The sequence below is a fragment of the Scomber scombrus genome, chromosome 12 (assembly GCF_963691925.1).
Source record: "Scomber scombrus chromosome 12, fScoSco1.1, whole genome shotgun sequence".
Taxonomy (NCBI): Eukaryota; Metazoa; Chordata; class Actinopteri; order Scombriformes; family Scombridae; genus Scomber; species Scomber scombrus.
The window spans coordinates 16,286,566-16,302,429 of NC_084981.1; the positions used below are offsets into that span (position 1 = coordinate 16,286,566).

General features: G+C 40.8%; 1 protein-coding gene across 6 annotated transcripts in view; it reads left to right on the forward strand.

Moving 5' to 3' along the window:
• kcnma1a (potassium large conductance calcium-activated channel, subfamily M, alpha member 1a) overlaps positions 1-15,864 on the forward strand; it is a 136,708-nt gene that overhangs the window by 27,507 nt on the left and 93,337 nt on the right. For all 6 annotated transcript variants that reach the window (XM_062430897.1, XM_062430900.1, XM_062430898.1 and 3 more), the window contains exon 2: positions 7,918-8,085. In XM_062430897.1, the coding sequence (XP_062286881.1) occupies positions 7,918-8,085 (168 nt within the window). The remainder of the gene's footprint in view (positions 1-7,917; positions 8,086-15,864) is intronic.

The window sequence follows — 15,864 nt, forward strand, 5'->3', positions numbered from 1 at the left end:
TTAAAGTAATAATGTTCTATTATTTATTTTCAAGGTCTGTGTGTCTGAGGACATAAATCCCACTAACGTCAGGTTTTTGCATGATGATTACAGGGGCAGTTATCTGTATTTGCAGTCAAATACAGCAGAAGTGAAGCTCAGCAGAAGAGGTGACAAGCTCTTTGTCATAGCTGCAGGGCCTTTTTGACAGTTGCTTACCTCATTTAAGATGAATTAATCTGCTTCACAGACAGGGGCAGTGGCAATTGTTTGGTGCAAATTTCAATGTTGTAGTGTCAGCCTTCACTCAGGGTTTTTTTAAAAGTAACAGATAGTGAAAAGAAAATTATGATATAGATTTTTGAGGTCTGAAACTGCTGTGATGCCATTTATTGCTCAGCCATATACATTAATGTTAGTTGGTTTGGCTCTCCTGACTGTTAAAGCTTTCAGCCGCCAAACAACTGCAAGGAAATAAAGAGATACAGCTATACATGAGCTCAATTTCTTTGCTGTGTAGTCAGGCTATACAACATTTCATTTTGATTATATAGCCTACAACTTTAGTATGTCCTCATTTAAGCCACTGGCCCTCTATTATCAGCTGATACTAAGATGATAAAACTCAAAGACGTTTACGGATGACAAGTGCTGACCTTTCAATCTCCCACAATTCACAGCATCGTCTATTTTTATCTGGGACTACTGGGGCTTGAAATGCTGTATCAATGGAAGAGTTGCAGTATAGTATTATGAATCAACAGGACTGTACATTCAAGATTTTTTTCTTTCAGTCTCCTCCTACTTGTAGGGAAGTAATAATAATGTGGATTTGTCTTTATTATGTCCTCTTTTGTTCAAGTAGAGGGACATGAAATACTGTATGTCTTAGACAGCATGCGCTGGCAGGCTTACATTATGTTTTTATAAAAAATATCAGTCTTATTGTTTCCACTGGCTGAAGAGACATCACAATTGGGACAAAGCGTATTTGGAGTGCAGCCATTTTGAAGAATGATTTCCCGTCCTGTTGTGCACATGGGTGTGCTGTCCAGTGGAGATGCAGAGAGATGTAAACCGTTTGGCTTGTCTTCCTGTTTGCCGACATTATGGACGTCATCTATTTAGTTTAGTGTCCACAAATCGTCTAATCCTACTCCGGCCTGCAGGACTCAAAATAGGTCCAGCACAGAGGGGCAGCACAGGACTTATGTGATTCTGGAGATGGACAACCTTTTCGGTGACAGTAATAGCTTTAGTATCCTTAGTGAGACCCATGATTGCACTGTGATGGTGTTTTTATGTAAGCCTTTTCATAGTTTGGACTTGTGTGTGATGCTTCACTGACCTCAATCTCATAATTCTTTTGGTGCACAATAGTGAAATTAGTGATTTTCTGAAAATAATTTTGCACTTTTAAACTCAAACCCCATAGAAAGACCCATACTATACACTACCACATACTAATGTTTTATAGCTGCTGTATAACAATACATTTCCTTGAAATTTCTAAAAAATGCCATATAAAGACTAAATCCAGAGTATCTACTTTATCGCTGCAGATTTGCTCTGCTGTGACACAGCCTCTATAAATCACTCTTGTGTAGTGATGGGAAAATTGTGTTGATAGCAGTCATTTGTATGGGTACCGTCCTGAGCAGATTGTATTCCAGGCTGTACCTGTGTAATCCCTAAATCAAACACATGTCAGCCTAGGTAAGCTCTTAACCCCTGGATCAACAGGCTTTGGCCTGCATAGTCCCATCATCTCAAATCAGAATGCTCTTCTTTATTTTTGCACTTTGATCTCTTTGTTTTGTAATGATACATACTGTAGGGAACACAAGTTATGAATGTAACATGTATGCTCTATTTTGATCGTTGTAAAATGTGTGACGCCAGCTGTGGGGATTTCTTTTTAGCAGAGGTACATCACTCTAGTCACATGTCACTTCCTATGGCCCAACATTAATTTGCCTGCACCATTTAGCCCCTGTTTGTTCTATTTGGTTCAGTAGTCATGACCTACAAACAGAAATAACAGCTTTTCTCCACATGGTGTTGTCAGATTCAGCCTTGCACCTGTGTGTCTGTGTGCATGCATTAGTATGTGTAGAGGCTCCCTATTCTTCTTCCCTCTTCCTTTTTGCTGTGACCCAGTGTAGGTCTGTAACCCAGGGACACTGGGTAACTGTACCGGCATTAAAATAGCAAACAGGGGGAACAGAGCGTGTTATGAGATTCGCTAGTTTCACGTCTCCCTGGGTGAGGCTATAAATAGCCTCTCACACTGGAATAGAGTTTTCCCCAGCGATGCGGACGAAAGCCAGAGGAACAGCTGCGCTAAAGCCAAGTCCTGTTAGATCACAGAGTCACATGGGCATGTTTCTGTCTTTCTCTCGCTCCTTTTCTTTCTTTCTCTCTCTCTCTCTCTCTCTCTCTCTCTCTCATCTCTCTCTCTTCTCTCTCTCTCTCTCTCTCTCTCTCTCCAATTTCCAATTTCCAATTTCTCTTGCTTTCTAATCTGTCTTGCTCTGTCTTTCACCCACTTGTTTATCTTACTGCCTTGCAGTATCTTTGTCTCTCTGTCACCGTCTTGCCACTTCTCTTGTCTGTCTGTCCTGCTCAGTTGCCTGTCTCTCTTGATGTCTTTTAATTTGTGTCTCTCTGTCATTATCCCTGCCCCCTCGTGTTATTGTTCTGTCATTCTATCTTTAAGCGTCCCTCCAACTTGTTGTTTGACTGGCTGTCCTTCTTCTCCCATAGCCACTGTCTCATTTACCCTGTCCTGTAGATTTCTTACTGTCAGTCCCTCTCTTTGTCTTCCTTCCTGTGTCATGTTTCTCTCTCTCTCTCTCTCTCTCTCTCTCTCTCTCTCTCTCTCTCTCTCTCTCTCTCTCTCTCTCTCTCTCTCTCTCTCTCTCTCTCTCTCTCTCTCTCTCTCTCTCTCTCTCTCTCTCTCTCTCTCTCTCTCTCTCTCTCTCTCTCTCTCTCTCTCTCTCTCTCTCTCTCTCTCTCTCTCTCTCTCTCTCTCTCTCTCATTATTACCAAGCCTCCCCTGTGTATTGTGTTAATTGGTACAATCCTAATATTAACAGTGTTCATCTGTCTTATTAGACAGTTTCTTGAAGTAGGAGGATGAACTACATACATTTTTAAATAGAAAATTTAACAGGTGTTTCATCCACACTATCATTTATAATCAAGATTGTGTGTCTGCGATCTGCTTACTGCTGCATGTACTGCACATGAGTAAAATGAGAAGTGAAACCTGTTCAATGCTGTGTATCACTTTCCATTATACTATATATATCACTATCCATATATATTATACATTTTTAATTATTTAAAAGAAGGAAAGGGACTTTAATATACTTTCAACATTTGAGCACTATGTTTATTTTAAAAGCAATGTTTGGTCATAGACATTTGTCAGGCATTAAAATCACAATATACTCCAGACATGGGATGCAACAATCAATAAAAAAGGAAGTCAAATCACCTGAGACAGTTACTCCATAACATACATACATAAATGAGACTAACAATGCATCTCAAGTTCTATAAATTACAATACAAGCTAGAAAATAAAAATTACTTGTAATGTAATGCAATTAAAAAAGAGGACATTAGTACTGTAGATCAATGGGACCCCTGCAAGTGGTTGCAAGATGAATCTGAGGCGTCATGAGATGATAAGCAGGATGGGAAAGAGAGAAAATAATATTTAGGCTACACAATATGTTGTTTGGTTTTTCAGGCTTCCCTTTCATCTTTCATGGATAAATTCTTACCAGTATACATATACAACCAATATTGAAAGGTTTGCAAGTATGATGCTTTGTTTCAAGAGGTCACAGGCAAAAAACAAAGTTAAGGATAAAGGATGTTTTGTTGTACAGATTGTAAAGCCCCTTGAGGCAAGTTTGTGATATAAGGCTATACAAATAAAACAACCACTCAAGCATATTTTCCAAATTAGGAATAATCCTCCTTCCGCCATTTTAGGGAAAAGGGGGCAATGTTGCCCTTGCCATTGACTTTCTAGCAACATTGGCGTAGGAATTTATTTAGGTACAGTAGAAATTTTAAATAATTCCTTATTGTATTTTTTCCCCTTTCAGAGTTTTGGTATGAACACGTTTGCCTCCTGTGACTCCCCCTCCCCACCCCTCTCTTTGCCTGTCTCTCTCTCAGTTTGACATCACAGGTGTGTATATATAGCCAGCAGATGGATTCTCCCATGGCAGGCTGCTTCAGTGCCTCTCTCTCCTCTGGCCTAGGCCTACCGCCGGCCACCCAAATGAACTAGAAACAATTTCTTGTTTACATTGTCTCTTTTGATCTGCCCAACCATCAGTTCGTGACTGCATCCATTATTCATGTCTTCCCCTCCACCACACACATGCTTGTATGCACACAATCACACATTATTGCGTCTGAATGTTGTTCTTCTAGCCTCCGTGTTCAGGTGTGTACCAGTGAGAATAGCTCCCAGATTAACTCGCCATTCGTCGAGGTCAACATTATCTGAAAACAAATACAAATAACTTGCATCAAAATCTCTTTTATACCTCGAAATTTGTGTTACAATTAAAATTCGTTGAAAATGAATTGAATGTACAATCCATGTCTGTCTAGTTTGTCTTTAAAAAAAACCAAACTGATTTACAATGACACAGCTGATTGGTGTTTCCTTGATGCGACGTGGCACTAGGAACTTGTCAGACAGTTAACAGCATGTCAGTATTTACCACAAAGTTGCTGTGACAGGGCTAATGTCTGAAGGCATATACTTGAAAACCCATCTGAAGGAAAAAGTAGCAAGAAGAGTGAGGAACAAGTACTGCTTCCACGAGACGTAGGTGACACACAGTAGTTCTAGGGTTATGTGGTGTGCTCCTACTGTGGTGTACTATGTGTGTCAGGTGTCATGTTGTTGGGGCCTTCTGGTTAAGAGGTAACTGCTGGGCAAAGACTAGCACATACTATGCCACCACAACATGCCTGGAGTGCTATCGAGCAGGCACACAGCCAATCGGAGTGAAACCTTAGACATCCTTGCGCAGAGTGACCCTCATGCATGCATGCACACTTTGTTGAGTATTTGCAGCATGTGACAGGCGAGATGAATGTAGACTATTTAGTCAAGTGAATACTGAACAAGTATGGACGTGGGGTGGTACTGTACGTGCTTTGGAGTGTAAGAGAAGACAGAATCTGAATCATGCAGACTGCACATGTAATTGGACTATTTACAATGTCTTCCAGCTTCAAGCCAGCAACATCTCATATAAAGTTTTCTGAAATGAGCCTGAATTTGAAATGAGCCTGAAATGCAGATGTTGTTTACAGAAGTGTTTAGAACATAAAATGTGCATTCTTATGTGGAAAAATACCCTCCTTTTTTTTAATCAAAGGAAACTAAATTCAAAAAGTTGAGATTAGGAAACTATTTTTTAAGGTTTTGTTAATGATAGACTACAAAAACAACTTGGTTAATGTTTGATTGAAAAATAACTGCAGTAACAGCAAAAAACGTCTGGTCTCAGTATTTGATCTCAAGCTAACATACATTAGCAACACAACACTCATTTTTCCACCAATGTGTATCTACATCAGTTACTACATTTACATAGCCATGTCGCTCTCATTCACTATTTTTTCTGTCAAATATTTATCACTTCTTCCCTTCTTCCCTTGTGTTGGGATTTATGAGTTTTTTTTTTACCCAGTTACAGATTTCAAAGACTAAACTGAATTATTTGAATCATATTTATAGATTATGATTTTAGATTTTGTGAGTCCCCTAACACGAAGCTATTATAAAGCACAAGTAACTGAATTGTACACTGCAGTTCTGAGAGGCCCAAAGGCAAGAGCAGATAATGATCTAATGACTAAGTCAGGCTTTTTTAGGGCCAGTTTATTGGCATTGTTATGGGTTGGAATCAAATTAGGAAAATGGCAGCTGTGTCGATGCCATATCATTATGAAATGTAATACAATTTGATGAGACTATCCTCTTGAACTGGACAGAGCACTCTCTTGGGCTCATCTGTGATAGTGTTGCTCTTTAGCCCTGCAGAAGAACTCAAGTTGCAGTCTGGTTCGTTTTTGTGTTGTATGTGGGCACGTATTGGTCACCCCAGTGGTTGCTTGGTCTTTGGTTACATCTCTGTTTTGTTCCCTATAGGGTTCCTTGAATGAGATGTCCTGGGGAAAAAACAAACAAACCCATTGTAAACACATCTCCTATTTTATTTACCTCATCGATTTTGGATGTTCTGGGGTCATCCAAACAAATTGTAGGAATTTACAGTACTGGAAAACAAACTCACTGTTGAGGACGTAATCACCTCTATGGCTGTTTGTCACTGTGAGGAGGGATGTTGTAAAATCCAAGTTCTGCTTGTGTACACTGCGGTAATATGAGCTTGCCCTCCTTGGAGAGGAGCATTGTGCCACCATCAAGAGGACTGAAAGTTATTCCAATTCCAAGGATTCTCCATGGATGCCATTTGCAGGGCTTCACCAAAAGTTTTATGAGGCTGAGGCTTTACAAACACTAACCTTTGCGTCATTGTGCACCGACATGTAATTGTGGGATTGTGTTGCCTCAAGGTTTATTTCATTAGCTATATTTCAAAAAGTAAACAGAAATCTACTTTTTCCTACCAGAAGGACAGGGAAGTGTAGTGCCTGCCTTTGTCATATTGACCCCGTCCTCCCAACAAAAAACAACACAATATATCGTGATGCCAGTCACCAAAAACAACCTATAGTTACATTTGAGTGCCATCTAGTGGCTATAGTAATTATGACCCGGGGAAATGACGCATTTGACGTCTATGTAAGATGACAAATTTCCATATTCAGAGATAGCAGATTGGGAACTTAGTAGACTTTACTGCAGGATACCACTGTTTGCTTCCTGTTTCCAATCGTGAATGTCACGTTTCCAACTGTGATTTGGTCCTTTTTTTTTTTCAACTACGATGGTGTTTACTGTTGCCATGACGACAAAGGTTGCCTTACATTAATGGAGTAGTAACTTTAACCCATGCCATGGTTCTATTGATCACTTTAATCAAAACCATGATCATTCTTTAACCCTAACCAAGGGGTTTTGGTGTATAAACCTAACCAGTTCTTAACCACAATGTTGTCACATCATAAAACATAATACTTTTTAACAGTCATTTGACAAATGATATGCTCATTACTACTGATAGAGGAGCCTGATCAGAAAAATGGATGCATGGTCAAACTGACCTATGTGATCGCCTAATTTGGAGGGCTTGTAGGTTGAATCAGAAGTGAGTGGCTGGAGAGGAACAACTGCATACAGTGACTCTACTAAGCAAACCATGTCAATAAACCGCCAGGCTCCTCTGCTCACTCAGTCGGATGCAAGAGGGTACATTGAAAGGCCTGCAGGAGAACAACGGTCTTATACTCTCTACCCTGAGGAACAGTTAGACTTAAATAGCCATATGTGCAAAACGGGAGGGAGTGACTACACATTCACTCTGTCGTTATCTAATGCACATGCACTGAAACTCATTCCAACACACATATTCAATATATAGCAGATGGATGTTATCATGGCATGATGGCTATATTTGCAGTCCTTTTTTTCTTTTTTTACCCTCAGAGGTTTTAGCTCGTCATGAATGTGGTCATACATGTGGTCATGCATGTGGTCAGAAGGGCCTGATATGAGTAATGTGTTTTAGTTTGTTGATAATATTCATTGAAACTGGGGTGTTCCTAGAGGCTTTGATGCCTGTACATGGTTTCCTGCTATAAGAAAAATGTATTTGCCTATAGCCAACAATGTCTTTCTATCCACATTTGTTAAATGCGGATGCATGTTCTTGTTTTTGTATTTATATGCTTCATTTTCTCACATAGATTATTATTATTTTCTTACAGGAGGTTCAGAAGGTGAACAACCCCGCCATCAATCAGGCAACAGACAGTGCACTAAAAGGTGATGAGAAGGAGGAGGTCCAACCAGCCAGCGAGGTGGGATGGATGACTTCAGTCAAAGATTGGGCTGGCGTCATGATCTCTGCTCAGACGCTCACTGGCAGAGTTCTGGTAGGTTTTTCCTCTTCTAATGGATATAAATGTTTCAAACCCCAAATCCAGACTCAAATCCATTAGCACTTTTTTGATAGTAATGAGCCCACAATTAGTTAAGTGAAGCAGTTTTTCCTCAGGCAAACTGACTGCTACTGGTTTTCACACCCAAATTGGCTTTCAGATTAATCCACTTTATAATCCACTGCTGTGTAGACTTTTACTCACCTGTTTTATACAGGTCCCATATGAGACATGCTGTAAGGCAATTAAATTGATCTCCACAGAAGCTCACAAATGTTCAGTCCTTACAAGATCTCAGTTATTTGGCTGGCACTGTCTCTCTGCTGCAATGGCCTATGCCCGGCACGCTGTAACTCACTCTGCTGTGCCTCTGCCAGCTGAAGTGATGAGTGTGCGTGTGTGAGTGTGTGTATTTGTGTGTGTATTGGAGGGCCAGATTTATTTGTGAAGTATGAGAGGTAGCATATGTGGTGTTTGTGCAGTAGGTAAGAGGCTGTCACTGTGGCTTTTCTCCTTGTATGAATTACAGCCTCACTCCCACGCCTACCCTCCTTCCTTTGGCTTTATCCCTCACTCTGCCTCCAGAATCTCTTCTATTCTGTAAAACTCTTTGCCGAGTCTGGTTGTACGTGTTCATATACATAATGCTTTGCACCTATTCAGGTTGTTCCCATATTGTTTGAGTGTTCATATTCCAACATAATCACTGTTAATTCTATGGTCACAAAAGACTTACAGTAACTGCTGCAGTTTGTGCCTTGTAGCTTGGATGTCTTCAAGTATGCATATCCCAAGGCACAATTTAGGTTGCCCACACATTACATTAATGATGACATTGTGAAAATTTGATACATTTTCAAAAGAGTACTGTGCTACCTCACGTGACTGCACCACCTTAGCAAAATACATAACTAAAATTAAAACCTGCCTTTTCATCAGCAGCATTTCTCATAATGCATGATGTCTGCCACTTAGCTGAAAGAATTTGAAATTGAAAATATCAATTTTGATCTATACTTAGTTCTGTCTTGTTTAGCTATTCTTTAACATTTTAACTTGCATCAGATTATTAACACCAGTAGGTCTGTTTTGCACAGACATACACTGTGGACTAAATGAAGCAGCAGTGGGAGTGAGGAGAGAGATGAATCCAAACTAAAATTCTAACACCATCATTGTTAATGTTTGCTGGAATGTGACAGTTTCGTCAGGCTTGGTGAGAGTAGCTGGGAGTTGAGAAGGATTCAGGCCTTTCATGGTGAAGAAGATGAAGAATTCTTTAGAGCTGTCAATTTACTAAATGAGTCTCTCTTTCATCACTTCCCCACTCACACAGCTCTGCTGGCATGGACACTGCTCCCTCTCGCTTTCATCTTCTGCTCTGCCTGAGTGCTCTCCCAATCTGCCCTGTGTGCCTGTGTATACGTGTGTATATGTGTGTGTGTGTGTGTGTGTGTGTGTGTGTGTGTGTGTGTGTGATAGAGAGAGAGAGAGAGAGAGAGAGAGAGAGATAGAGAGAGAGAGAGAAAGAGAGAGACAGAGAGAGAGAGAGAGAGAGAGAGAGAGAGAGAGAGAGAGAGAGAGAGAGAGAGAGAGAGAGAGAGAGAGAGAGAGAAACAGAATGATTGTGAGAGTTGGTGAGAAATGAGGCACTGGTTGCTTTAAAGGGGTTTCTAGGCATCCCAGTGTATCACCTACTGTGATTTGTGCTACTTCTGATGGGGCTGATAATTCTGCCCAGCATACTGTGTTTGATTACGCCCTCAGTCTAATGATATACAGCACAATATGTACTGATGAATACTCTGTGTAGTTGAATAGGTATCTCCTCATGTGAGTGGAATGTGTACATTTGTGAATGCATGTATGCTAGAATTTCTCCACATATACAGTAAAAGCATGATAGGTTGTGTATAAGAATGCTTGTGTGTGTATGTGTGGGGGTGGCTGATTTTGTCGGACTCTTGCTCTCCCATCAGTGCTTCACTGCGGATCAAAATTGTAATGAGTATCCGTGTACACAGAACCTGGTTGGTAACCATAGCAACTGCTGTGTAGTGGCGCTCAGTCATTTGACAATAGGGGGGTGTCTGCCTGGGCAGAGCAGAGCAGAAATTACGCACACATACACATACACATACACATACACATACACATACACATACACATACACATACACATACACACGCACAGTTTGGAGAGCCAAAGCAGATTGAGACAGATAGCTGCTGTGCTGACGGTAGGCAGAGCCCTCCATCCCTGTTCATTTGTTTGCCTTGATGACTTCACTGCTAGTGAAAGATCAAGTTTACCCCTAGGCTTATTGAATTACCAGATAAATCTAAATCCACCCATGGCAGCAGTTTGGCCCAGGAATCTCCCATATTGTTTCCTCATGCTGGGCCGAATTACGGGTGTGAGAAGAACAAGGCTGTTTTGTTGTTGGTGCCTAATGTGACTTTTCCAAACTTCTTTGCTCTAATGAGAAAGGAATTAAATGAACAAATATCCACCCATGCTGCAATATCATTAAGACCACACATGTGCTGCATGAGAAACAGATAATTCTGGTCATTAGTGGCCCTCTTTTGATGCCCCATTACTGAGCCATAGGCTGCAAGAGCAGAAAGCTATTATGGCTCGTGAGACTGCTCAGAGCATGTAATAAGGGTAAACAAAGAGCAGCAGGTGCACACTGGCACTTGTGTGCATGTGTACGTGAGAATTTATGTGTGCATCTTATGTGATTTCATCAGAAAAAGCTGCTGATGATACATTGTTTCCTCAGTCGTATGTCAAAGTCACCTGTCTCAGTGTGATCATAGCCTCTGTAACCTACACACAAGAGCCCCTTGCAGCACATAAACACTCACACACATACACACACGCACGCGCGCGCACACACACACACACACACACACACACACACACAGTCATATATCCAATTTCGATTAGGCCCTCTGTCACCTTATGTGCCTCATGAAATACGGGGGGGAAATGATTGATACTAGCATGAACCATTGTTGCTCCTCTGTGGGTCTTTAGTATTTTGTATCACCCATTACCCTTACAATATAACTTCATCAAATATTTAGTACCTCATTCACGCACAACATGCCTCCAGTGTAGTTTTCAGTTGACACTAAGCTTGAGGTCATAGGGAAAACCCCAAGGGTTAATGGACTAAAACATAATCGAATGTGACCTCTGCTGCAAATGCAGCCATCAAAAAGAGAGATAGATGAAAACACTTATTGTTTATCAATAAATAATTCCAAATGTCTCAAAATGTCTGTGTGGACTTATGCAGAGCAGGAAGTGCCAGCTGCAGCTTGAGGAGGAAGTGTGTCTCTGAGCCCCACGAGACAGCTGAATTGGTGAAAGGCAGCAGGTGAAAGGCAGAGCACCTCTGGTCTGGCACTGGATGGCTCATCGGTCTCTTGACAAGCGTATCACCTCAGTTGCTTTATAGGAAGACCTCATTGAGCACTCAAGGGCACAGTGTCCGGGGAAATGACTTGTCGGATAGCTGGATGAATATGAGTTGCCTGAATTCTTGTGCTGCATTACCGCAACATTTCATCTAATTGATTCCTGCGCTGATGCTACAGTAACAATGTATGTAATCCTATAATGTCCAACAAAAAGAGCGAGGATTACAATATCTGAATGTAGATATTTGCTCTCTGCACAGTGGATTTGCACGGCATGGTGGGTCCAGAAATAGGTCAGCTCTGCCATCTTTCTTAATGGGATCTTGGGTGGCAACCAGGGACCATCTGTTCACATGGCCCGCTCCCTAAACCCTATGGTCATCCCTCTGCCTATCCATCCACCCCCACACTGCATGACACTTTGCATTTTTTACCCCTATCATCTGCAAATACAACACATCTGTCTATCTCTGCAGTCGAGTGACAGCACATGCATACCGACTGCAATTGTAACAAACCCAACAGGGCTCATCTTTTTGAGACTCTGACACCTGCAACTTTGCCTGTGATTACCCCTCCTTTATCTAATTTTCTCCATTTGCTGCTCTCCAGCTTATGTGTTAGAGCAGTCACGTACAGTGTGTGTGTGTGTCTTGGCAGTAAACAAGGTGAAATTGTGCAAAGTGTGTAAGGACCCCTGTGTGTGCGATCCATTGTGTTTCCATGTGTCTTCAAACATCCCGTTGTGGAGAAAATAAGTGTGAATGTGTTCTCTCACACTCCCCATGATTGCCTTCCTCCCTGCACGGAGAACAGCTGTCATTCACAGTGTTCTACTTTCATGACTGCCATTGTTTATATTACTGCAGTGCGTGTTTACCTCAATGTGAAAATGCATTTTTGTACTGACAATGTTTGGGCTTGCATAAGCATATTTGTGTTTTTCTTTTTTCCTTTTTTTTTTTTTTTACAGCAGCCGTTGGGTACTGCCAGAGTCTGTTTGCATCCCTGAGTTTACCCATGAATGTATGAGTGTGGGTCTGATGCATGTTTGCCTGAGTAGATACAGTATGTTTCACCGTGCTTTGTGTGTGTTTGTGCGTGCAAGTGGATGTGTTATTGTGTGCATTAGTATGTGTGTTTGTGTGTGTCTGTTTGGGCTGGCTAATTACGCTTTCCTGTTGAGTGTGTGGAACTAATTTATTGTTATCAGTAAACTCCTCTGCATGGATGCAGCTGTCAACACAGCAGCATCTCCTGCATCACACTTCACCGTGACAATAGCCTCATCCCTATGCATACAACTAACAGGCACCATATGTCTCTTCATATGCATTCAGAAAGATATGACATCTTGTACATTATAATTCATGATTGCAAGCTTGAGGATTTAACAACACAATGTTTTATCCATCCAGGGGGAGCAGTATGTGTTACTGCCAGGAAGATTTAAAGAGGGATGTATACAACAAACACATCCACTCACACACATATAGCACATATGAAATAAAATAATAAAATTCATGTTAAAAACAATGAACTATTTCACGTATGCACTTTGTGAAACCAAACTCTTTGAAATTGTGTAAAGCAATAACTATCTAATACAAGTTTGCACATTATTAATCTGGACAGAAAATTTCTAAAAGAATAACATCATATTGAATTGTCATGTTTAGATTCTGCTGAATGTCAATAAGTTTTAAACCAGCACTAGCCAGAAAACATGGACAGATAACTCAAATACACACAAATGCACCCAATTCCCATAGTGTCTGTCTGAGAAAGCGTCTGTCAAGTTGACATGAGAAATAAACAATCGATAGCCGCAAAGACCATCTCTCCTGGAATCGTCTCAGTCACTTCACAACCCAATTTCTCTGTAAATTAATAGCAGTAGACACAGACAAATGTTTCAATTTTTCACCTCTCTGTTCAGCATTCGGTGACATGACACTGCTCTAGTGGTGTGTTTCTCCATAATGAAACTCAATTTCTGAGCCAGTTCGCTCTTATTCCCTTAACTCAAACTCTGTGCTCTCTGAAACCTCCAGGCTGTCTCTTTGTCTCCCTCCAATTCCTCCCAGTTGTTGAGTTTAGCTTGCTGCACAGCTTATTCATTTGTCATTTGCCATAATTTATCAGTTCAGTCGATGGCAATTGAATTGACATTGACTTTAATCCTCCGAACGGTGACGAATGGCCAGAGGGACCTCAGCGGACAAAAACACTGCAGCAGAGAGAGTGAGAAGAAACAAGCAGAAGGAGAGAGATGGGTGTGGTGCCAGCCACAGTCCCCTCTGATCCCACCTATATGTGTTAGAAAATCCATAAAAACTAGACTTCAAAGGACATTGTATTGGCAAAACTGTTTTTTAGAGAGCATAAATTAAGAAAAATAATTTGAATAAGATGACAAGATTGGTCATTTACAGCTCACCAATGATCAGTGTTGTTTTATACAAGGTATTTTATCTTTAGTTAAGTTTAGATTTATTTTAGCTTGATTATGAATGTTAGAGCAAAGTAAATAAACATTTTCAGCTTCAGTCTTTTTTTGTGTTCACCAAGGTACAGTACAAATATGCAGTTTTAGAACAAGTTAAGAATTTCTAAACCATGTGTGAAATGAAATTCTGTGATTTGTGATGTTTGTTGGTAGATATTACTTAAGTAATGTTAAACAAAATTTGTATGTCTTCATCTGATCAATTTTCTTTTTATTGGTTTCAGTGTTTGATTTAGTACGGCATGTCACTGGGATTTAGTTTTGGTTTTAAATGTATTCTCATACCACAGCCACAGGTCAGCTGTGTGAAGTCAGCCCCGCTGTCTTGGTTTTTCTGGGCTGACGCCACATAAGAAATATAAGTCGTGCACTGAGTGGTGGTGGAGTGTAGCAACAGGAAGGGGGAGGGAGGGGGATGAGAGGGAAAGCAGGCTGTCATTGGAGAAAAGAAAAGCGACAGGGAGCTCTGCCATCAGGCTGCACTGTTTTAGGTGGTAGAAATTCACACACTGCTTTCTCACTCAGCAAGCAGACATAGTGCTGCACATCTGAGTATGAATAGATACATACAGGGCACAGTCTACTGTATTATATTATCCAGAAAACATCCTATTACAAATTCTGTCAAGTAAGAGTAGGATAATAGTCTACAGTCTGTGAGTTACAGCTAGAGTTCCTTATCTGTAAGATAACCCAGGAGGAAAAACATCTAGTAGATTGAAATATGCCTAATCACTATGTAAAACACTATTCATTTCATGATGTATAGTAAAAGTTGTTAAATTGCCTCTTTTGTTCCATTGTCCATTGATCATCATAAATTTGCGATACACTAGGGAGAATTTTACAACTCTGAAATGGTAGGTCTCAATTTGTCCTCATGAATGATTTTCCCTGCAGCCACCCTTTGGGCCCATCATAACTCTGAGCTGTTCAGCGGGATGACTCATCATTTCTTTCTTTCTGTCCCCCATCTATTAACCCATCAATTTTCCACCTGAACCTCTATTGCTAAATAGGCAATGACCTAAACCTGCCTTTTCTCGCTGCATTTGCCCAGGTCCTTTGTCTGTCTCACCCTCCCTTAAAACTGTTCAGCAGAAAAAAGGTCAAGAGAGCAGACACAGGAGTGATGTTTCACTTAGCTGATTACCCGGCCTTCTCCTTATTAGATCAAAGTCACCTGTAACTTCAAAGGCAATGTGGCTGAGACACTGTGGCGACAGTACACATTAATTTGTTTCCTTTAGTCTGGGATAGATTAAAAGCTCAGCACATACATTCTAAAAATATTTATTAATCAAATCATGTCCCTGAAATTTACGAAGCAAAGTAAAAAGTTTAGGTGTCTGTTTCATACAGCTGTTTGTGGGAACCGCAGTGCCCTTGGAGTGTCTCACAAGGAAATCCAAAATCACTTAGCTAATTAGAACAAACTCATCGTAGCTTTTAAACAAGTAGGGCATGCTATTAGATGATTGAAATATGGCCTTCCTTGAGTCTCAGCAAGCGACTGCAGCGATGATATTTTGTTTACTTTTTACAATGTGATTATTTATGCTCTGCTGAAACCTCAGGCTCAAGACTGACAGGGTAGTCAGAAATTAGATTACATTTAGCGCATTAGACTGCAGGCTAGAGACAGACAGACAGACAGACAGACAGACAGACAGACAGACAGACAGACAGACAGACAGACAGACAGACAGACAGACAGACAGACAGACAGACAGACAGACAGACAGACAGACAGACAGACAGACAGACAGACAGACAGACAGACAGACAGACAGACAGACAGACAGACAGACAGACAGAAACACACAAAGA